Genomic DNA, 24,925 nt, shown 5'->3' with positions numbered 1-24,925 from the left:
ACTCACACATAACAATAGTTCTTTCCTCTTCAAAAGGGAGAGGGAAACATAAGATCATAAAGTTGGAAGGAGCCCTGCAGGCTGTTGACTCAAACCACCGATTCAGTGCAGGAAGTCCAAAAGCATCCCCAGAAGGTAGCTGTCTAGCCTCTTTTTGAATATAGCAAAGAGAGAACTACCTATTTCTCCTCCAAAACCATCTTTACAACATACATTCTCCATCACCGTTAATAACATTGCCAGAAGTATGGCAATTGCCATTTATGGAAGGAAGAACATAGTTTTGGTTTAATTTTTGATTCTTAGCAAAGTCGTGTCACATTTGTCTTCATAATGTTACCAAAATCAGACCCTTTCTGACTGCTTCCTCTTCAAAGATGCCTTGTTCTTCATGCATTGGTCATTTTTCACCTTGGTTACTGTACTCTTCTTTTGACTGCTCTTCCATAATCTCATCTTAACTCTATAGTTTCCATTCAACAGTGTGCTGCTAAAATTCTTTTAGGCATGTTGTTTTGATCATGTTATCCCCTTTTGATATCTCTTCATTGATTGTCGTTTTGGGATTCAGTACAAGTGTCTAATTTTTAAAGCACTACATGATCTAGTTCCCCCTACCATTCATACTAAATTTCTTTTTATCAGCCTCCTTGGGATCTTCGTCCTTTTTCATTTGCTGCTCCATGCTTTTAGGCTCAGTCTGCACTGCAGAAATAATACAGTTTGACACCATTTTAACTGCTGTGGCTCAGTGCTGTGGAATTCTGGGATTTGTAGTTTTGTGTCAAGTTGGGAAACTGTAAGAGTGGGTAGTGTCCTCTAAGGAAATGGTAATGGCCTTTTGAATTCCAATAATATTTGGTGAACCTCCTTTTCCCTCGCCTTAGGTGCTGAGTACGGAGTATGTGTCCTCTTCCCTGAGCTCTATGATAGACTTTCCACTCCAAGGCAGAAATCTGTATCAGGAAAACTTTTTCCATGCAATCAGTTTCCACATCGAGATACTGCCCATTCAGAATCTTTGGCGGGTTATAGACCGCCGAAAAGCGGCGGTCTGGCTCCGCCGCCGCTTGCAGCGTCTGGGAGATGCAGCCTTTAAACGGCGCGACTCCTGGACGCTGCAGAGGAGGAGCGCGGAAATTGCGCTCCTTCTCGGGCCCCGGAAGAGGCACCGCAAGTGCCAAAGGGCGCACTCGCGGCGTCACTTCCGGTGTGCCACGTGCGGACGTCCGTTACGTCAATATGGCAGCCCCCATGTGGGGGCTGCCATATTGTACGTATTCCATACGTACTAGGGTTAGGGCGGTGCGGAAGCACCGCCCCTTCCTAACCCTAATACGTATGGAATACATATTTTTTGGCGGTGTGTAACCCAACAAAGTCTCCTTGTTTGTTTAAGACGTTTATGTCTTACTTTTATGTAGGGAAATGTCCTGTTATGGTTTACAGAAGATAAAAATAAAGAGAGCCCCTTTCTTTAAGCTTGCCACTTAAGAAATCAGGGCACAAAATGATGGGTTTAGGGGAGGGAAAGAAAAGAAATACCCAAAGTTCAGGTACCATAGTGTTTAACTAAGTTATAAAATGCTGTAATTCAGGCTTGTTGTTGTTGTTAGCTACCTTCGAGTCAACCTCAACTCATGGCAACCTATGAATGAGCTGTCTCCAACCCCCCTATCCTCTACTGCTCTTCTCAGGTCCTGTAGGTTCAGACCTGTGGTCTCCCTGACCGAGTCTGTCCATCTGGCATGTGGCCTTCTTCTCTTTCTACTGCCCTCCACCTTCCCCAGCACCATTGTCTTTTCTAATGAGTTGTGCCTTCTGATGATGTGGCCAAATTTCAACAGCCTCAATTTAGTCATCTTGGCTTCTAGCTTGAATTGTTCTAGGACACAATCTTTTTGACCATCCACGGTATCCTCAGCACTCTTCTCTAGCACCACATCTATAATTAATTTTCTTCCTATCTGCTTTCTTCAGCTCTCACATCTATATATGGTGACGGGGAATACAGTGGCTTGGATGATACTAACTTTAATGTTCAGCTTGTTCCATCTCACCTAAGAGGAACACTCACATTTTCTCTTTGTAGGAGGATAATGGATTATTCAATCCACAATACCTAGTATTGCAAAGGAGGACGAAGAAATTAGCAGAACATTAAGATGATTCGACTGTTATATTTGTGCTCTGTGCTGTCTTTCTGGCATTGAAAATTAGCATTGAGTAAATTGTTAATCTGACCTCATAAAGTGTCTTTTACAGATTTATGTCAGTGGATACCATTAACAAATTGCTGAGTTTTAGCTGTAGCTTAATTTGGATTGACATGCATTGAGTTCCTCCAATTCTGGGGAATAAATACGAAACACTCTTATCACATGGATTCTCTCTATTAGACTTTATTAAACTGCATATTGGCATGGTGCTTCACTGGGTGGCCAAACTGTTCCTTGTGAGCTACTAAAAGCTTCAGTATTGTACAGCAGATTTGCATTCTGCCTGTAGTTATCAGCTGCAGCTGAAGTGAAAAGAAACTGGGATTGTGTTTGAGGAGATTCAGGTATGGTCTCAGCTTATCCCCTGAGCTAGGACATATGTAGGAATTTTGAATATGAAACAGTCACAAATGCATGATTCCAGGTTATGCATTCGTAACTGTCCCAAGAGGATTCTGGCCCTAGCTTTAAAGACCCATAAACTCAGTAACTACCGCATACAAGATCTGTACCTTCATGCTGGGTGGAACACATTTTAGTCAGAATTTAGCTATCCTCTAAATACATGTAGATCAGTTAGCTCTATTGTGGTCTGTTCCTGTTCCGGGTACTAATTTATGTTCAATTGTTTAAAACATAAATGGTGTTTCAATAAGTAATGTAATTCTTATTTTGCATTTTTCTGAAGGATTCACCATTATTTGAGCTTATAAAACAATCAAAGGAACGAGATGGGCAGGCTGATGAGCCTGAACCTACCAACTGTATTGCCCAGCCTCTCCAACATAATCACACAGCTGCTGACCTGTAAGTTATTATTATAAATAATGTTTATTTATATAGTGCCATAAATTTACATAGTACTTTACAGAGATTAATTGGTTAACTAGACATTTCCCTGTGCTTAGGCTTACAATCTAAAAAGACATGACACAAGAGGAGAAGGAAATGGCAGTGGGGGATGGGAATAAGTCCAGCGGTTCTTCTGTCCCTCTGAGGCCTTGACTATGGCAGATGGATTGGAGAGAGGGCTTTCCTTCTTACTCTGGGCTAGGCCCAATGGAGCTGGGCCTGCTTCCTCCCTCTGAGGCCGGATGGTATCAGATGGACTGGAGGGAGGGCTCACCTTCTCACTGTTAAGTAAAGATGTGTGGAAATTCATGTCAACATCTGAAGATACTGAGAACATTGGTCTGCCTAGGACCTTATAGCAGATGCTCTTCCTAGGTTCCAGAGGGTGACCAGTGTCAGTTTATTAAGACATGAGGGAGAAAGGTCAAAATGTATTTGTTTGTGTGTATATGTGTGTGTGTATTACAGTACTGGTTTTTGGGCATTTAGTAAAAACAGTACAACATAAAATAAAAATTCTCAAAACGCCCTAAAAAAAGAAGTTGGTTTTTGGATGGTCATCCTATTGAACAGGTCAAGATCTTTAAATATTTGGGGATAGTTTTCCAAGCCTCAGGGAACAAAAATGCTCATTTAGATTATGTTACCCAAAATGCACAAAGAACTGCTACAGCAATTCAAATTTATTTCTTTACTAAGGGAGCTCAATTCATTCCTGCCTCAGTCAAGCTCTTTATGGCTAAAGCCTGAATCCAATTGCTATATGGGGCTCAATTAGGACCGCACAGTAATATGACCACTCTCGAAAGAGTACAAACAAAGTTTTTAAGGGGCATTTTTCAGGTTGCTAGCTGTGTTCCTAATGCTGTATTACGTAGGGAAGCAGGTATTAGTAAAACCGAAGCTAGTCTCTGCATAAATATCCTTGTTTATTGGCTAAAGTTACACAACAATCCTGGTGGCCTGACTCAGTTGATTTTGGTGGATATAAGTCTTCATGGGAATCTGCTGTCCATAAGAAATTGACTCTTCTTGGACTGTCTAGTGATACCATTCTAAAATCAGAATTAGATCAAGCAAAATCAGTTATAAGGCAAAGAAACTTAAATATTGTAGGTCAGACAGAAACTGCTGCAATTTCTAATGATTTATTTCTAAACAACCAATTGTTGACTAATCATCCAGCTTCTTACTTATATCATTTTACAATACCCAAATTCAGGAGAGCTTTGTCATTAGCTCAATTTAATGCTATCCCAACAGCAGTGCTGGAAGGGAAATATAGGACTATGTCCCTGTGAAACTGGTGCTATTAAAACCACAGCCCATGTTCTTTTGTATTGTCATTTTTATAAGGATATTTGTCACCAGCTGATTACCAGCTGATTACCCCTCTTCTAACCAATTTTACTGGCCATACTGACATGTTTTAGTTATGCTATTTGTTGGACAGCCAGAACCAAACTGTCATACTGAAGGTAGCAAAGTTTTGTTACATTATGTGTAAAACACGTGAACAGATAGATGGTTGGTAATATCTGGTGTCAGATGGAAGAGATCATCTCTGATTTTGTGTCAACAATTGTATTTTACTTATTATTTTATCCATTATACTTATTTTACCTATTTAGTCCACTTATTCTAATCTCATTGTTTTACTCTATTTATTTTATTTTATACTGGTCAATGACCGAAATAAAGATTGATTGATTGATAAAACAAAAATAATCCACAATCTCTGGGTAGGGGTAAATCCAAACCAATGTATGGCAAATGAGATCTTAACTTGGTGCTCTGATGAAGCCAGTATTGGCATTAGCCAGCCTTCCCAGAGGTGTGGGGACATATTCCATTAATCGGTGGTATAGCCGAGAAGACCTTCTCTTGTACATTAGTTTAACAGTCACTCCCAGTGGTAGAACACAGAAGAATGTCCCTTCTCTATTCAAAGTGGCACAAAAAAATTATTTCTTTTAATGGTACAGTGGTACCTCGGGATACGAAATACCCAGGTTACGAATTTTTCGGGATACGAAAAAATCCCATAGGGAATTATTGTTTCGGGTTACGAAAGTTTTTTCGGGTTACGAAAAAACTCCGGCGCTATTTTAAATGGAGCCGCGGCGGAGCCGCGGCTTTTTCCCCATTAGCGCCTATGGCATTTCGGCTTACGAAGGCTTTTCGGGTTACGAAAGCGGCCGCGGAACGAATTAATTTCGTAACCCGAGGCACCACTGTATATTTATTTTATTGCAAAAAATACAATTCTAAAAATAATGTACAGGATAAAACAAAACTGAAACAGTAATATAATGGCCAGAATTCTGTTGGGGAGTTACAAATGTGTAAGCACTATAATTACATTACTACACAGTGACTCCTATCTCAATCCCCCTAATCCCCAAGTACTGGGAAGCAGCTTCTGCAATTGATTCCTGCCAATCAGGAAACATCTTAGTTACTGTCCCATTCCTCCTGTGAGCAATCTCTGATGCAGCAGACAGAAGCAGGCCCCCTGTCTCAATTCTTCCTTGTGCTGCAGATTGCTCACATGAGGATTGATGGACTGTCAGCCAGATGCTTCCCAGTCAGCAGGGGAACAGACCCCCATTGATTGCAGCAGATGCTGCCTAGTAAGTAGAGATGGGGGGACTTTCATGTATCCCCTGAATTAGAGGTTATGCAGGGAATGTGAATATGAAACAGTCATTAGTGCATATAAAACAGTCAGGATGCTCCCATGGTGTGGAGGTGTAAATTCCTCAGAAGTGTTTTGTGCCTTTTAAAAAATCTCAGCTGTGTTACTAGCAATGTGGTTGTACTTCATAGAGGCAGAGAAGGCACAATAGAGATGAATAGCAGTGTCCAGTCCAGTCCAGTGTCCCTCCATTTCTTGAACAACCTGCTTTTCATTCCACATCCGAGATAAAAATGGAACTCTGCTCCCAGGGAACTTACGTGCATCTTGTAACTGGACAGTGATTGATATGAAAGAATTTTCTTTCAAAGAAATGGGCTTCCCCTCCTGCCTGAGATTTTCAAATGATTGATTGATTTGGATTTTTATACTTCTCCCTTCAACTGCAAAGGTTCCCAGAACAGCTTACAATTAGTTTCTTTGACAGTTGCCACAGGCTCACAATTTAAAGACATGACACATAAGAAAAAGGGGACAGTGGGATGGGAATTAAGTTCAGCATTCCTGACTATGCTGAAGAGACCAAGTAATGACAGCTGGAACGGAGTATCCAGCAATGGAGCTGTGCCTAACTGCACATCTCTCCCTCAGAGGCCAGAGTAATGGTGGTTAGATATGGTGGTAGGGCTCATACTGCAGCGCAAACCTAATACAACTGTGCCTGCCTACTCTAGCCTCTCCCACAGAAGGTAGAGCAATGACATGTGGAATAGAAGGAGGGACTGTCACCAACAACTGTGGCCCAGGCACAATGGATCTCTGTTGAGTTAACATTCTGTCAGTTTTCCAATAAACGCAGCTTATGATAGTTTCTGGACACAGTTTCTTATGAAGCTTTCAGTAGTTTGCAGCTTCTCTTCAAGGGACCTGAAAAGAGGTAACATAAACTTTTATGTGAGATTCTAATAATAAATAATAAATAAAGGACCTAGAAACTGTTGTACATTCACTGGTAACTTCAGGACTTGTTTTCTGTAATGTGCTCTACATGGGGCTACCCTTGTGCCTAGTCCGGAAACTTCAACTAGTGCAAAATATGGCAGCCAGGCTGGTCGCCAGAAAAACTAGGAGTGACCGAATAACACTCGTCCTAAAATCTCTTCACTGGCTGCCTATTAGTTTCCGGGCACAGTACAAGGTGTTGGTTATAAGCCCTACATGGCTTGGGTTCAACCTATTTGAGGGATCGCCTGCTCCCGCATAATCCGCCCCACACCCTCAGGTCTTCTGGGAGGAATCTATTGCAGCCTTTAAAAACCAAACTAACTGTTACCCCCCAGAGGGCCTTCTCTGCAATTGCTCCCAAATTATGGAACAGCCTGCCAGATGAGATCCGTCAAATTGCCAGCTTAGACAGCTTTTAAAAAGCTGTCAAAATGGATCTCTTCCAGCAGGCCTTTCCTGAATAAAGTGCCCGGCCACAGAATGACTGCCCCCCCACATCATGTATCAGCCCACCACTCTGTCCTCATCATACTGTATATATTTTCTTTCTTTTTTATTCTGTTTTAACAGATATTTTAATTGTAACATGTCTAATCCTGTTTTAAGGGGGGGGATTTGGGACAAAATGTTGTAAATGTGGATATTTTAATATGTTGTGATCCGCTTTGATTGTCTCGTCACAGAAAAGCAGGATAAAAATTAAAGTTTTAATTATTATTATTATTATTATTATTATTATTATTATTATTATTATTATTATTATTATTATGTGAGATTCTATGAACCCCATGGGTTTTATATATAAACAATTTTATCCCAAACAATTTGCTAGTGCCTGCTGCTTCTGCTTATAGCTTTCAGAATTTAGGACTGTGCCAACCAATTGGATTTATATGCTTTCCATTAAAACAAGGAAAATTTTCTCTTTTCACCTCCTCTTAAATAGGAAGTTTTTGTAGTGTGTCTTCATGTTGTTTGTAAGTTATGGCAACTGCAAGGCAAACTATCATGAGGTTTTCTTAGCAAAATTTGTTTAGAGAGGGCTTGTCTTTGCCTTCCTTTGAAGCTGAGAGAATGTGATTTGCCCAGCGAGTTTCATTGGTTGAGTGGGGATTTGAATCTGGGTGTCTAGAGTCTTCAGTCATAGTCCATTCCTCAAACCACTATACCACACTGGCTCTAAGTAGGAGGTCATATTAAGTAATACTGTTCTTCTGAAATATTATTTCATTTGGCCAAGAGAGTTTACAGCAAACACAAACTAAAACAACTTATAGTTGGTCCTCTGTATCCACAGATTCTGCACCCATGGATTCAACCATCCATGACTTGAAAGTATTTTGGGGAAAAATCCAAAAAACAAACCTCAATTTTGCAATTTTATATAAGAGCCACAATGTTACTGCCTCATTGTATATAATGGGACTTGAGCATCCACTGATTTTGGTATCCATGGGGGAGGATGTTCTGAAATCAAACCCCAGCGGATACCAAGGGCCCACTGTACAATAAAAACATTAACGTATTAAAACATTAAGCAGTTAAGGTGCAGCAGCTTAATCCTGTGTACATATGGTATCCCACTCTCTCCTCAGCTCTTGATATTCCTGGTGTTTAGAAGTCCATTCTGCAGTTGCACAGAGGTGTCAAGAAGGGAAATTTGTTGTGTGGATTGTTCCAGGCTCAGGTTGATAGTAGAGTGGAAGTTGCTGAAATCCTGATGGAACTTCTCAAGTGATTGCTTTCCATGTGGCCAAATTGCAAATGCATCAAGAGATTGTAGGTAGATAAGAGATTTTAGGGTGTGTGTGCTGAGAGACATTTTCTAGGTCAATCATGAAGTTTGCATACTGTGGTGCCACGCAGATGCCCAGGGCAGTGCTACTTATTTGGAAACACGGACAGATTACCTACCTGTAACTGTGTTTCTTCGAGTGGTCATCTGCGAATTCACACAAATGGGTTATTCTGCGCCTGCGCAGCAATCTCCAGAAACTTCTAGAATCTCTAGGCAGAATGCAATGTATCTTTCTGCAACTTTTTGGTGGTAAGCCGAAGTGATAGCTACCAAGAAGGCTGTTTTCCAAGTCAAGAGTCTCAAGTCTGTGGTAGCCATGGGTTCAAAGGGCTTGGAGACTAAATAGGACAGAACAGTGTCCAAGCTCCATGCCGGTGGTGGAACAGAGGCCGGTGGATGAAGGTTGCTAAAGCCCTTGAGGAACCGGCGTATGAGAGGGTCCCTAAACAAGGAAGGTTTGTCCTGAAAGAAATAACGGGATGAAATGGCAGACAGGTAGCATTTTATGGAACTAAGAGAGAGACCTGCCTCAGCCAGAGTCATGAGAAATTCCAGGACCAGTGGAATGGACACACGGGATGGTAGAATATCTCGGGTCCGAAGGAAGGCGAGGAACTTGTCCCACTTATAACTGTAGGATCTCTGAGTGGAGGGCTTCTGCGCTGCCCGCAATACCTCTTGGACATTGGGTGGGAGCGCGTTCAGCATTAGATCCTCCATGCCACCAATGGGAGACAGTGGATCTCGGGGTGGTGGACTTGTCCATCATGTAGTGAGAGGAGGTCAGGACGGTACTCCAGTTGGAGATGGTCCTGGGACATCCTCAGCAGAGGGGTGAACCGAAGCTGCCTGGGCTACCACGGCGTCACCAAGATCGCGTCCGAGCGATCGGCCATCATTTTCGAGAGGACCCTGGTGACGAGCGGAAACGGAGGAAAGGCATAGAGAAGACCTTCGTCCCATCGAAACTGAAAGGCATCGCCTCTCAAACCCGTCTGTTGGATTCATGAACAGAACATCGGCGTGTGGGCGTTGGCGCAGGAGGCGAAAAGGTCCAAGTGTGGAGTTCCCCAGCGTGAGAAGAGGTCCTTCACGACGTCCGGGTGCAACCTCCATTCGTGGCAAGTGGAGGGTTACCTGCTGAGCTGGTCTGCCAAGTGGTTCTGGTCCCTGGGAAGGTGGATGCACTGGAGCAGTATCTTGTGACGAATACACCAGTTCCAAATTCGGAGGGTCACGGAGAGGAGAGTGGGCGACTTGGTGCCACCTTGTTTGTTTAAATAGTACATTACGGTGGTATTGTCCGTGAGGAGCAATATGACCTTGTGAGAGAGAACCGTTTGGAAGGCCCTGAGGGCTTTTTCGACGGCTAGCATCTCCAAGACGTTGATGTGAAGGTCGGATTCTGCGGGTGTCCACTTGTCCTTTATTGTAAGGTCCAAGGTGTAGGCGCCCCATCCCTGAAGGGAGGCGTCCATGGTCAGGGACAGATCCGGTTGCGGGGGGAGGAACGGCATCCCTCGGCATACATTGTCGGGTTCGAGCCACCAACGTAAAGATCTCTGTACCGTCCTCGGGATGGTGAGCATCTTGGAGGGGGAGTCTTGGATGGGATTGAACATGGAGAGAAACCAGGATTGAAGAGGTCTGAATCGCAGTCTTGCCCATGACGTGAAAAAGGTGGTGGAAGCTAGATGTCCCATCGCGACCTGGAACCTTGTTCTCGGGAGGTAAGCCTTCAGCGCTACCGAGTCCAGAGTGGTCCCGATGAAGTCCATGTGCTTGGCCGGGGTAAGGTTCGACTTTTTGAAGTTGACCTGAAGTCCCAGGGCCTGAAGGAGGGATAAAGCAAAGTGGACGTCTTGAAGAAGAATGTCCTCGGACGGTGCTGTGAAGAGCCAGTCGTCCAGATATGGGAAGACTGTTATCCCTCTTTGGCGCAGGTAGGCCATGACGGGCGCCATGCATTTGGTGAAGACCCTTGGAGCTGTGGAAAGGCCGAAGGGAAGGACTTTGTACTGATAAATCAGCGTCCCGATGATAAACGTGAGGAACCTGCGATGGTCCTCCCTTATGAAAATGTGGAAATAAGCGTCTTTCAAGTCCAGTGTCACAAACCATGAATTTTCTTTTAGGAGTGGCAGAACAGAAGCAAGGGTTACCATCCTGAAATGCGTGCACACAATAAAACAATTTAAAGCTCGAAGGTCCATGATCAGTCTGAGGCCCGAGTCCCTTTTGGGGACAGTAAAATATCTGGAGAAAAAGCACCATCGAGCCCGAGAGGGATGAACGGGTTCGATGGCGCCTTTGGCTAGCAGAGAGCGCACTTCGTCGAGAAGGGTGTCCGAGGGGACAGTGGAAATGAGAGCCCCGGTTGGTGGGAGCTCGGAAAACTCAAGGGCATAGCCCCTACGGACAATGTTAAGTACCCATGAGTCATTGGTGATGGATGCCCAGATGTTGGAGAAGGGCATTAGTCTATTATTGAAAGTTGGAACGACGAGGTGCGCAGGAAGACTTCAGAACTTCCTTCTGCCTTGGGCGTCCTTCTTCTTATACCCTTGCTGGTATCTGGGTTGGGAAGAGTGACGCCTATCAGAAGGAGCGGCAGGTGATTGGGGTGCCCTGTTCTGGGAGCTCTTGTCCTGGGAATAGTAGGGCCGATCTGGCTGATGGTATTGAGAGGCGGGATACCAAGGCCGTTGGGAAGGGTACCTCTGCCGCGGGGTCTTAGAAGAGGTAGCTGACATACCGTGCTTCCTGGCCACGGTCTTCATACGGTACCGAAAGCTGAGCTTTTTGTCCGTATCCTTGTTGAAGAGGCCCGAATGGTCAAAGGGTATACTTCAATGGCCGCCCTGGCTTGGGGGGTGAACACAGACGACCGCAGCCATGAATAGTGCCGGAGCGCTATGGACCCGCAGAGCACCTTGGACGCGCAATCAGTTGAGTGTCTGGCGGAGATGATTTGCTGGCCTGCCATCAGGTGTATCTCATTGCGCAAGGCAATCATCATCCGTCTCCTGTCTTCAGGGAGCTCGTTGATAGTGGGATCCATCTTCTCTATGAGGAATTGGATGTACATGCCCATGCAAGCAGCGTAATTAGAAATCTTCATGTCCAGGGCTGCCGAAGCGTAAAACTTCTTTGTCAGTCCATCCAACGTTTTACTGTCCTTGTCAACAGGCGATGAAGAAGGCCTGGGAGCAAAGGAAGTCTGTGCACCCTCCACGATGGCCGAGTTTGGCTTTGGGTGGTTGGAGAGCCAGGAAGGGGCAGATGGGGTGACCCTATAGAGATTCTCAATCTTCTGTGAGGTAGATGAGATTGTAGCTGGTGTGTCCCAAGACCGCTTGGCTATCTTTTCCAGCAATGGGAGGTAGGCAAGGGGTGGAGGAGCTGGCGTCGAGCCATGGATCCTTCTCTCCACCAGGGCGTCATCGTCGGGATGGGCGACTTCCAATTTGAGGGCGTCCGCCATCTTGATAATGCAATCACTGAAAGCCCTCATGTCATCCGTAGGAGATGATCCCGCAGGCCCGACCAGGGTGAAGGAAGAGTCAACATCTGACCGCGGAGACATCGAGCGGGATGGGGATGGTGAACGGGGCTGAGAACGAGTTCGGGGCCGAGATCGGCTCAGGGCGCGGGGCATCGGAGACCTGTTCCTATCAATGTCATAGTCGATATCGACGGGGTGGGATGGAGCGGCGTGAGTCTTCGTAGGCCCAGGGATGTTGCCTCGGAAGTGCGAGGGCGCCTCAGGAAGAAGATATTGGCTGGAACGGTGGTCGAAAACAGGGTAAGCGTTGAACAGGCCTTGGTCGGGGGGCCCTTGTCGGCTATGGCTGCGTCAGCCTCTGCCCCCAGAGCACTTCTGTCCTTATGGACGGGTTGGTTGCGATGCTTGTGACGGGCAGGAGACCAGGACCGGGACTTCAGTCTCTGTCTAGGAGAGAGCGGTACATCTGAATCCGGGATCTCCCCTTCAGACTCTGAAGAGCGATCCAGATCCATGATCTGTATCTGGTTGGACGGTACGGAGAGGTGGCTCGACACTAAGATCCTTGGTTCAAGCGGTACCGGGATGGAAGTCGGTACGGACGGGACGGGAGTGGTCACGGTCGTTTCTTGAGGAGGCGGAGCGGTTGGCAACCCAGACACCGGTGGAGGCACTGAGACCGTGCTCAGGGGTCCCTTACGACGGGTCTTAGCAGGCGGCGAGGCTGAGCGAGCCCGTTTCTTGTCCCGTTTGGCGTCCCGGCCGGGACGGGAAGCTTTGGAGGCCTTATGGCTGTCTGCTTGCTTCTTTTTAGACATGGAGGCTCTGTTCTCTCCCTCTCCGGAGGCCAATGAGGTGGATGGCTGGCTGAGGACTTTCTCATATAGCGCAGCCTTGAGGGTCCGGTCCCTGTTTTTGAGGGCCTGTGTGGACATGGCCTTGCAGTGGGGACAAGTCCCTGGAATATGTGTCTCCCCAAGGCAGAGAACACACTTGTCGTGGCTGTCAGCCATGGGGATTTTCACCCTGCAATTGGCACATCTCTTGAAAGAGGCCATGAGAGAAATCAGGTCCGTTATCGATCCGAAGTCAAGCCGTAAAGACAAATGAGAGAGGAGTGGTCAAGCCGATGTCCAAAATCTGAAGAATGGTCAGTGAAAGCCGATGGTCAGTAGCCAGAAATTCAAAGAAGGCGAGTCTAAGACTAGCGAAGTTCCTCAAGCTGCTTAGCGCGGCGGAATGAAGGAACTGGAGAGCAACGGGTCGCTAGGGGCTTTATATAGAGATGGGCGGGTTTACCGCCAAAAAGTTGCAGAAAGATACATTGCATTCTGCCTAGAGATTCTAGAAGTTTCCGGAGATTGCTGCGCAGGCGCAGAATAACCCATTTGTGTGATTCGCAGAGACCACGTAGAAGAAATATTATTCCCCAAAATGAAGTAGTTATAAATACAAAGTGGCAGAGTTTGGTGGCTATGTCTGCTGTAGCCTCATTCAAGATGATATTTTTGATGGCATACAGACTGAGAATTGAGTTCATATACTGTGTCTAGAGAGAGAGCTAGTATCATGTAGTGGTTTAAGTGTTGGGCTGCAACTCTGGAGGCCAGAGTTTGATAATCCGTTTAGCCATGGAAACCCACCTTAGGCAAGTCTCATACTCTCAACCCCAAAATAATAGGGTTGTCTTAGGATCACCATAAGTTGGAAATGACTTGAAGACAACAACAATAATAACAACAACAGCAACCAGATACCCCAACAGTGTGAGTTCTAAAGCTTGAGACAATAAGTCTTCCTAGATTGCTCCATTTGTATATTTTGGATAGATGCCCTGGTGTGGGCCTGTATTGCTGGGCTGACTGGTTATTGAGAAACAGTGGCCTTGCATAAGTGCTGGCTTTGTCTCCCCTCTCCACTGCTCCTTCCTCCAACATAAAAGTAAAAGTAGGAAGGCTCCTTTAGCTTCTCCTGCCACACTGCAGCAGATGATAGATGGCCAGTACTGATATGGGAATGGCCAATATTCATGCACAAATAGGGCAAAAAAAAAAATAATAAAAAAAAAAACATAAAAAAAAATTAACTGGAGGAAAATGTCCTAGAGGATGGAGTATTTACATTTACACTGGTACCCCGGGATACGAATGCGCCGCGTTACGAAATTTCCGGGTTACGAAAAAAATCCATTAAAAAAAACTGTTCCGGGTTACGAAGGTTATTTCGGGTTACGAAAAAAATTTTGGTGCTTTTCGGCGCTTTTTCGCACCAAATCGCGGCTTTCGCTATTAGCGCCTATGGGGCTTCGGCTTGCGAATGCTTTTCGGGTTACGAATGGCGCCGCGGAACGAATTAATTTCGTAACCCGGGGGAGCCCTGTACTAGTCATATTTTGGTAAAAATGTACTTCACCTGGTTTTTTTGAAGACACTCACAAATATAAAACCATAACACATTTATCAAAGACAGTGGTTCCATTTGTTGTGCAACAAATGTGCCTTTACGCTGGTTTTAGCTGTCTTTACTACAATATACATATGGTGGGTAGGTTATGTACACCTGGTGAGGAAGCATATATGTTGTGTAAAATGTCCCTTTGAGATGTTATAAAATAATTATATGGTTGTAAATGGTGAGGAACACCAGGTGTCAATCCTTAGTTGCTAGTAACATATATAAGGACTCAGAAACCCAGAGCAGGTGTGGGTTGAGGATAGTGGATTGGAGAGAGGAGTTGGTGTATTAGTTTGGAGAGTGTGGATTGTAAATATATCAGACAAGTATATGTTGACAGAAGTCAGAGCTTTTGTTGTATATATTGTACATATTGCAAAAGGAAGATAAAAGCTTCCAAGGACTTTGCAATAAGTTAATTGTGTCCATGCCTCATTTCAGGTTGGTCAGTGCCTTGTTGTCACATACTGCAATACTGCATACTGGGTTGTGCTTCTGCACTCTCCTGTGAGCTACTGTTGAGGTTAAGCACCTCAGACCGTTGCTGACTGTTGGCACCTGTTTGGGCCTAGTTTTTGTTTGTTTTCATCACTGCACACCTGCAGTACACAGAGAAGAGCCGACAACAAATAACCAGTCTCTTTATCTGATTGTTTCACTTATCAACAACAGTACACTGGTACCCCGGGACGAAATTTCCGGGTTATGAAAAAAATCCATTAAAAAAACTGTTCCGGGTTACGAAGGTTATTTCGGGTTACGAAAAATTTTTTGGTGCTTTTCGGCGCTTTTTCGCACCAAATCGCGGCTTTCGCTATTAGCGCCTATGGGGCTTCGGCTTGCGAATGCTTTTCGGGTTACGAATGGCGCCGCGGAACGAATTAATTTCGTAACCCGGGGGAGCCCTGTAGTACCTTTTATCAGGCTGCCTCAATTTCACTCATTTCAGGTGTTTCAAATACATGAATGCTATCCAACCCAAGAGGTCATTAACTTGAGTGTATTCCTAAAGTGCTTACAGGAACCACTGTACATGGGAACCAATCTTGGGTTTCACATATAACTCATCATTGGATCAGTACTTTGGGCTGATCATCAGCTGCATTTCAATCCTGTGACTAATCAGAATCACTAGCAGAAAAGTAAGGTCATGAGAAAGTCGAGTTGAAAAAATCTGAACAGTCATGGTGTTGTAGATTTTTTAAACCATTATTTTTAGGGTGAAGTCTTGGTTAATCGGAACATATTTGAGTTGGTCATTGTTTCTTGTTTTACTTGCATTCATTTTCTAGGTATCTATCCCCCACAAAATCTCCTAAAAGAAAAGCTTCTTCCACGTCAGCATGCTCCCCTCCGGATTCTCAACCAGCACCGATAAATCAGTCTCAAAAACTGTACAAATCTACCTCCCTGTCATTGTTCTACAAAAAAGGTTAGTACTGTAAATAATTTCTCTTCTTCTTAAAGAAGGTTGCATTTTCCTCACCTGTATTTTATAACAAAAACCATAACAGTAAGTATCAGCCAGGGAATCTACTGTGATTTGGATCCAAAGAATTGTGTACTGTTCTATTCTATGCACGTTGTAGAGTTTTTTCCACCGTGCTATAAAGTCTTCTGCCCCCAAATACTTTTTAGCAGTATTGGGAGATCCGCTGGAATAGCATGTAATGTTGAGGAGTGAAACTGGTCAGTCACGTGAGTGAGATGTTTTCTGTGCATTTTGGTTCTGACGTTTTACATCTACAGACCTCTGTTATGTGCTTCAAGTCAGCTTCCAACCTATGACAACTCTATTCTCAGGTTTTCTTAGCAAGAATTATTCAGAGGATGTATGCCAATGCCTTCCTTTAATAGGACCGAAAGAGTATGATATGTCCAAGGTCACCCAGTGGGGATGCAAACCTTCGTCACGTGGAGTCCTACTACAAAACGTAGACTACTACAGCACACTGGCTCACCAGAACTCTCTTCATCTATTTTTACTGTAATTTAAAAACAATCCTGATGTACAGTGCACCTGCCCCATCTACGGATTTGAGCATCCGTAGATGACAAGCCTCATTCAGTTTAATGGCTGTGCATGCATGCATGCGGTCACAGGAAAGTGGCACATGCACTTGAGGTCCCATGGTTTGTGCCATCCGTGGGGAAGTCCAGAACAGGACCCCTGTGGATAAGAAGGTCCCACTGTATATTGTAAGCTTGCAAATAAGAACTTCAACTTTCTTTTACAATGTTTGGTAGGTTAACAACTCTCCTGTTTGTTGGTTCTAATTTACTTTGTGCTTCCTTAAATTTATAATTCATCTTTCTAAACTAATAATTTACTCAATGGTTTAATATTATTATAAAACATCTTTCTTGATATAGAAATCAGCTACATACTAAGCCTACATTTCTGTGCATACTGCCAACTGCTGTGCTCAAAAGGTGACCATCTTTAATTTGAAAGACGCTATACTCTTGCTAATATGCTCTTCTAGGAGCAGAATCTTGACTTTGTGGTATTTACAATCACAGTACATTTGGTACCTTACAATAACGTTACTAAATTTTATCATTCATTAAGATAAGATTTTAAGATGATTCTAATCTCTGGGGTGTTTTCTTTTCTCCAGTGTATTGGTTGGCTTATACACGATTGAGCAACTTATGTTTCCGTCTTCTCTCTGAGCACCCTGACCTCATACACTTGATATGGACCCTTTTCCATCACACTTTGCAAAATGAATATGAACTTATGAAAGACAGGCACTTAGACCAGGTAATAACTTGGGTAGGGATGGGCTGAGCTCAGTTAAATGTAACTTAGATTTGTTTCTCATTTTTAACTAGACTCTCTATGGTCTACCAATGTGTGGTAAAACAAGAGTGTAGTGGTTTCCAGGGGATTGTGGTTTTTCTTCTGTCTGCTCTGAACTGTGAACATAAGCTGTTCCTCAAGCATATTCAAAATTGGTGATAACAAGTATAGAAGTCCATTCCCGAAGACTTACGGAGCTGTGTGGCTTCCTGATATTTGTTATGGGAAGTAATTATGGCTGGAGCACTGGTTAGAGATCATTCTGTTTCCCACTATAAAAGGGTGACATACTATACCTTTGTGTCAATAGAGTGTTGCCACTGTGAACAGTGCACAGGGTAGTGTGTGCTTTTCTGAAAAATCAGAGAGAACCCACAGTAGTCTGCCATGATAATTATCAAACAAATCAGTTTACTAACAAAACTGCTTGCATCCATTCCAACTTGGATGCTGTGCAGGGCATGGTACAGGGATAGGATGTTACTGGAGATGCCTTTGGCTATGTTTGTTTGGATAATTGCAGCCAGGGATGTGGACAAGATGATTAGAGAACTGATGCATATGTGCTTATTCACTCCTTATTGGTTACATCTAACTACAGAGAAAATCCCATCCCCAGTTGGAGGATTTTTGAGGCCTTGGAATTTTTAGGGCTGCAAAAGTGGAATCTGGGGGGGGGGGGCTACATGTGGTCCAGCGGCTACACTTTCCCCATGTTTTACAGGGATCCAGCTGAATCCTTCCACAAGAAGATGTAGCCCTAGCTATCTTGAAAGAGATTGCTTTCTTAAAAATCTTCCTTTGCTGAAATGATTACAAAAATGACCTGTAGGGTGGGGTAAGGTGCTCAAGGAAATACAGTAATAGCATCACAACACAAGGCACTACTGAAGAAAACTTGACCCATTTAAATCTGGTTTTATACCCAGGGTTCCTACTTAGAAACTATACTGATTTGCTCTGTTGGACTGAAGGAGAAGAAACAGAGTATCCTTCTGCTTGCTTGTCTGAGGGTCGAGGCTGATGGGACTGTTTTTTGGTGGTTTTCCTCTTACTCGAGAAGAGGATGATGTAAAACCGTACTTCAGCTTTTAGGCATTCTGCTGTGGATTTTTACTGGGTTCTCTTTTATCTTCTATGCTGTGTGGAAGGGATGAGGAGAAGTGCAGTTCTCCAGATGTTGTTGGACACATCCATTCTACGGCAGACAGTGGTGAGGAAACTACATCTAGAGGCTACATTTTGCCCAGCCCTGACCTACATGAAGGTGCTGGATAAGATCATCTAGAGTGGAGTGAGGCACTATTTCTGCTTCTTCTTCATGTTAGAACTTGAAGAAACATTTATCTGGAACTGGAGCTGAGCTAAAAAATTGGTAGTCAGATGTTAGTGGCTAATTCCACCTATTTTGCTTGCCGTAGATGGGGCTGCTCTGCCCCTTAAAGAGCAGAGGTACTCCTTGAATATTAAATTGGGAACGCTTACTCTCCAGTTGCTGTCAGAAGGCCCAGTAGAGTAGGCTGGAGGGGAAGTTACAATCATGGCAGTAGTGTCAAAGCCAGGCATGCTTGGTGAGAACATGGGAGAGAGCCTTCGCAGTGGCTGCTCCAAAGTCGAGGAATTTCCCTCCCATAGGATGCTGCCTCCCCTTTTTCTTTTCACCAGCAGGTCTTAGAATTCATGTGACATAAAAGGTTTCTAATGCAATTGTGTTTTTATCTTTTAAACCATGACTCTCTTGTGTTTTTATTGTTTTACTTTTCTATTTTTAACTGAACTATCATTTAAATATTTTTTAATTTTTGTATAAATAATGTTTTAACTGCATGTTTTTATAAATGCTGTAAGTTGCCTCAGACTCTGTACTACAAGAGGCAGGATATAAATTAATTAAACAAATTGCTACATCCCCTTGTAGCATCTAGGTTAGAGTACTGTAGTGGTTTGTACATGGGGCTACCCTTAAATAATGTTCAATTTGTTCTGAACACAGCAGCTAGATTCCCTGGAATGTGTCCTTCTGAATGTATGTCTTCTGGGTTGCTCTGTGTTTTTGAGGCACAATTAAAAGTGTAGTTTAAAAAATCCTAAATGGCTTTGGATCCCAGGTTATTTGAAAGTTTGGTTTTTGTTTTGGTCTCATATAAACCTACCTAATTCTTTTTCTGGTAATGGCTCCATGTTTTTAGCAAGCATCCTTTCTGAACAGTTGAGAGAAGCATCACTGATTTCACTATTTCAGCAACACTGAAAGGTTTTTACTTTTGTTGCTTTTAGGGAAAGCACCCATGGCCTAATTTCCTAAGAAATGTTAGGTTGTTTTCTTGGTGTTAGTTTTCCCATTTTTGATATGATTATGACATACAGTCAAAGTGTTTTAACCATTAAACATCTATTTATCAATTTAATAATTGCAACAGATTATAGAATTAACTCTTGTTGCTGTTTTTACATCACAGCCATGCATCTAAAGGTTCCACTTTTTATTTAATTTTATTTAAAAAGTTAAAAATAATATTATAAACATTTGCATATAAATATTTTAAACACACAACAATATTAGTATATAAACAAACTATATCCTCCTTATTTCCATTACCAAAACTGAATTGACATTGAACTATTAAAACTTACTAAGTTCCTTGAAATAGTCTATACCTATCTTGAAATTATACCTCTCTTTCATAAGTTATTCTAAAACATTCCCTTCATCATTTAGAAGAGTAGTTCCCGAACCTGGGTCTTCCAGATGTTCTGGACTTCAGCTTCCAGAATTCCTGACTGTTGGCCAAGTTGACTAGGGCACTTGGGAGCTGAAGTCCAAAACACCTGGAAGACCAAAGTTGGGGAATCATTGATTTAGAAAGTGCTATCTTCTGCCTATATTCTTTCAGTTAAAATATTTCAGTCAGCTATGCCATTTGTGCCACTCCCAAATTTTTGTCTGCTGTCTTAGGTCAGCTTCTGTCCAGCTCTTCCCCATCTCTATTTTGGCTGCTATTAACAGTTCATATTACTTCCTTATCCTTTGATTTAACATTCCCATCCATCCCACCTAGTAGAACAAGTAAGGAAATAAAAGGAATAAAGTATTTAATTGTAATGCTTATGTAATATATAATTTTCCTACTGATGTTTTTTATTTCTGGACAAGTCCATCATACACGTATCAAATCTATCCTTGATTGGTTGCATCTCCAGTGTTGCCACAGATCTTATTCAATCAATATGTTGTCAGATATAATTCGTACAGGTTGAGTCTCTCTTATCCAAAATGCTTGGAACCAGAAGTGTTTCACATTTCAGATTTTTATTTATTTATTTAGAATTTTGGAACTCGCGTATTTGCATATATGTATGTATCTTGGAGATGGGACCCAAGTCTAAACACAAAATTTATTTATTTCCCATATGCACACTATACACATAACCTGAAGGTAATTTCATACAATATTTTTAATCATTTTGTGCATGAAGAGCATGTCTGTGTACACAGAACTATCAGAAAGTATCACTATAACAGCCACCCATTTTGGTTTATGGAGTATTTTGGATTACAGAATTCTGGATAAGGGAGACTCAACCTGTATAAGAAGTTACAAACATTTTCTTTTATATTTATACTCAATGCAAGGTAATGAATGTTTATAATCAACAATTTCTAGTAAAATTAAAATACCTAAACACTATCTGTCTTTAAAGTTATTGCCCTTGTGTCATTGTATGGTATTAAAATTAAATAAATTTGTTAACAAGTAAAATTGTTTACTTGCTTTATCTTTGAGTTAAATCCCTTAATTTAGAGAAGTTAAACCAATTTTATATGTACAGTGCGTCCTCGCCTTACGCGGGGGATCCGTTCCGGATCCCTCCGCGTAAGGCAAATTCCGCCCATGCTTGAGCCCCATTGGAAACAATGGGGCTCGTGCGCAGCGGTGTGGGTGGCGCAACAGGCGCGTGCGCCCATTCAATTGAATGGGACGCGCCGCCCCTTTCGCCCCGCGGCTTGAGCGCATACACTCAAGTCCGTGTATGGCGCGCCTGCACTGTATACTTCTCCCTCCACATTCACTGGGGTTAGGGGCACAGGACCCCCGTGAAGGTGGAAAAACCACTATGTTTTTACTTGAGAGAACACTTCTCTAGGAATCTCTAGCTCCTCCAGTGCACCTCTGCGATCAACATCTACCCGACATTGACCACAGAATTGCACTGGAGGAGCAATGAATGCCTAGTAGAGTGTTCTCTCTAAATCCTTCAGTGTGACTTTTGGTTAAAGTTGTCCATAGAGTTGCACTGTACTACCTAGATATTCCTAGACAGAACATATTAATAAAATTCGTGAATAATCAAATCCGCAAAGTCAGAGCCACAAATGTGGAGGGGATGAGTATTTTATTTTTTAATAATAGTAATTGTAATAGTAATAATAATAGTAACAACAACAACATTCATGCTTATCCATACCAGAGCACTATACCAAAGGAAAATAAAATAAGCTAAAGTTAAAATGTCACCAAAACAAAGCAGCAAAAACAGCAAAACAGGCAATTAAAAGGCCTTGGCATACAAAAACCTTTTGAGCTGAAAACAGATTTAGAGTTGGCACCATGGGAAGGGTCTTCAGCAGTTGGAACTCTGTATGGGTGAAGTTCCTCTTGTGTTGCACATAGTGTACCCATGTGACTTGGAGAGGAGCTTCCCTAAAGGTCTTAAGTCATGGGTAGGCTGCTATGGGAATAAATGTCCCTGTAAACATTTGGGTCCCAACACTGTAGACAGGCACCAAAACCTAGAACTGGGCTCAGAGGCCAACAGGTAGCCAGTGCAAATCCTTCAGAATTAGTGTAATCATTCCATTCATACTAGTTACAATTCAGATTGTTGGGTTCTGCACTAGCTTCACCCTTACGTAACACCTTACAAAAATCCAGGGAGGATTGTTACCAAATAGCTACAAGACAGATTTAAATCTTAAGCCATTTAAAGCAGGGATGGGTGTTTTGGGTTTGTTTGTAGGGGTTTGTTTGGAGCAAGCGGGGGGGGGGGGGGGGGAATGTGTAGTCTTAACTTGTTGAATAGTTGCTCAGTTGTTACTGTTTACTCTTCAGAGAAGGAACAAATTGAAGATGAGGTTCTTTCTTGATCATTAGTCCTGATAGCTTTCCTCTGTTTTTGATAGATTATGATGTGTTCCATGTATGGCATATGTAAGGTGAAGAACATTGATCTCAGGTTTAAAACTATTGTGGCAGCATATAAAGAACTAACTAATGCTAATCAAGAGGTATGGAAAAATTTTACTTTTCTACAAACTGTTTGAAATATCTTGTTATCTGGGAAAGCCTAGTGACGGGATGGAGAACCTCTTCTACTTGCCAGTCAGATGTGGTTTCGCCAACTGATGCACCAAAAAAGATTTCCATCCCTGCAATAGCCACACACCCAAAAAGACTTACAATCCTATTGTATCCTAGCACCATGAGAAAACTAGGCATGAAAGAAGTTCTCCCATTTTCCTCATTATGCTCCTATTTGTCTGTGGCACTTGAACACAATGATCAGAAAGCCTCAGTCACTTAAATCAAGATCTTGAATTGATGCAGTAGCTACAATTGTTTTTAAAAATTGCATCCATCCTCTTTTATTATTCGAAATCCATCACTACTCTTGGTGACACTTGCTTGCAAATCCCTGAGGCTAGTACTGACATGATGCCCTCTTGATAATTTCTGTGCAAGTGTCAAGAAATCCCTCAAGTAATTAACTTGCTTTCAAGGTGTGTCTCTGTATGCTTCATAATTTAAGATTTGGTCCAGCTGGGGAAACAAATATCTTGTTTAAAATTCAGAGGAGAAGTGTCCCAGATGAGTAAGCCTTGGAAACAAATCATGTGTGCATTCAGCTTTGCTAGATAAAACATTTACCTTGTGTGTGACCACAAAATGCTGTAGTAATTTAAGTTAATGCTTATGCAAGTGGGCTGATGGTTTTCATGTTCCTTTTCAGAAAGTTTTTTGGTCCATATATTCAGATAAGTGTCTTATTAAAAGGCAAATGGTCACTATATACATTAGAAGTGTGCAGTGTAATAGAATGTTAAAGATGGCTAATGGAGGATTTTCTAATCTTCTCTAGACTTTCAAGTGTGTTTTGATCAGGGAAGGACAATATGATTCCATTATAGTCTTCTATAATTTGGTGTTCATGCAAAGACTGAAAACTAATATTTTGCAATATGCTTCCAGTAGGGTAAGTAATCATGCTCCTTTTCTCTCTACTACAATTTAACCTGAAGTACACAGAGCTTCATAGCACTGATTTAAAATTGTCCTTTCACAGCCTCCAACATTATCACCCATACCACACATTCCAAAGAGCCCTTACAAGTTTTCTAATTCTCCTTTACGTGTTTCTGCGGGAAACAATATATATATATCACCTTTGAAGAGTCCCTACAAATTTTCTGATGGATTGCTATCACCCACCAAAATGACGCCAAGAACAAGGTTAGTGGTCTATTTCTTTAACCAAATAATTGAATGAAACATAAGAAAAACCTAGACAGAATGTTTCTCTTTTTTTAGCATAAATTATCAGCTCTCGCCTTTGCTTCATTATGTGACTCCTAGATTGTCTTCTCCAAATACTTTGTAAATTCACTATAAGAAATACACTACAGTACTTGTTTTCCTTTTTAAAGGGCAGACTAGACTGAAGAAGAAAAGTGGACTAATGGAAACTGATTTGGGTTTAAATTCAATAGCATGCTGGTACATACCCACTAGTACAAACTGCACCAGCCCACCACATTTAAGGGCGCTGGAGGTGGTTTGCACAATTCATTCCCCACCCAGTTCTATTGACAGAACCAGTTCTGTTGGTGAAATGACATCATTGGGTTGGATCTAAACCTTTGACTTCAGTTTTGACTTCGCTTATATGGCAACATGACTCACTTTGTCCTATAAAATACCTGTCTGGCTGTAAGAAGTGTGTCACTAGATTTCATTCAGCTACCAACAAGGAAACTAGGGATCCAAAGAAATTAACTGTAGGAAACATATATGGGGTAGTCTCCCCCTGCTGGTTTATACATAGGTTAACATATTAATTTTTCCCCTTTCAACTGTCCTTCCACAGCATGTCAACGGTTGCTGCATTTGGCATATCAAAAGTGTAGAAAACGGCAAACTGATTGTATGAATATTGTAATCATTGGTAGTTTGGAAGGAAGGAAATTTTGCATACAGTGTTTCATGCCATGTCATGTTTTGACATCCATTTCATATTAAAATTAAATATGTTTCCTTGTTTTTGCTTGTACAGAATATTGGTTTCAATTGGTGAATCCTTCGGGGTGAGTTTTCTGTTCTGAATGATAACTGTTTGAAATATGTAATCTTAAGCCCATGATATGCATTGCTTAGATTTCTGCTACTTCCCATATTTTTTTTAAGATAGAAAGCAACTCTGTAAGACTAGTGTCAGTATTAGGGAAGAGCAAGATCTGAGGAACTGTTCACAGTCCTCTCTCTTGCAATCCTCTGCTTTTAACTTCAAGGCAAACATCATCATATCAAGTGAAATGAGGTGAGTGCCAGTTAGTTTGAAAATGAAGGGGTAGCAAGGGAGTGGGGTTCTGCAT

At 42.5% G+C, this 24,925-nt stretch overlaps 2 protein-coding genes across 3 annotated transcripts in view; one reads left to right on the top strand and one right to left on the bottom strand.

Annotated features, from left to right (window-relative positions):
• RB1 (RB transcriptional corepressor 1) overlaps positions 1–24,925 on the top strand; it is an 83,649-nt gene that overhangs the window by 47,941 nt on the left and 10,783 nt on the right. Inside the window, 7 exon segments of the mRNA XM_042471650.1 lie at positions 2,908–3,026; positions 15,764–15,903; positions 17,093–17,238; positions 22,460–22,564; positions 23,416–23,529; positions 23,620–23,786; positions 24,607–24,637. Coding sequence (XP_042327584.1) covers positions 2,908–3,026; positions 15,764–15,903; positions 17,093–17,238; positions 22,460–22,564; positions 23,416–23,529; positions 23,620–23,786; positions 24,607–24,637 — 822 coding nt within the window.
• RCBTB2 (RCC1 and BTB domain containing protein 2) overlaps positions 4,996–24,925 on the bottom strand; it is a 74,564-nt gene continuing 54,634 nt past the window's right edge. The window contains exon 14 of one of the 2 annotated variants that reach the window (XR_006104384.1): positions 4,996–5,012. The gene's annotated coding sequence lies outside the window, so the exon portion shown is untranslated. Of the gene's footprint in view, positions 5,013–5,248; positions 6,637–24,925 lie in introns of those variants that run through there. The other variant, XR_006104383.1, reaches the window with a different exon arrangement.

The sequence above is a fragment of the Sceloporus undulatus genome, chromosome 1 (genome assembly GCF_019175285.1).
Source record: "Sceloporus undulatus isolate JIND9_A2432 ecotype Alabama chromosome 1, SceUnd_v1.1, whole genome shotgun sequence".
NCBI lineage: Eukaryota > Metazoa > Chordata > Lepidosauria > Squamata > Phrynosomatidae > Sceloporus > Sceloporus undulatus.
The sequence above is the reverse complement of the archived record's forward strand: the minus strand, read 5'-3'. Positions and strand labels throughout refer to the sequence as shown.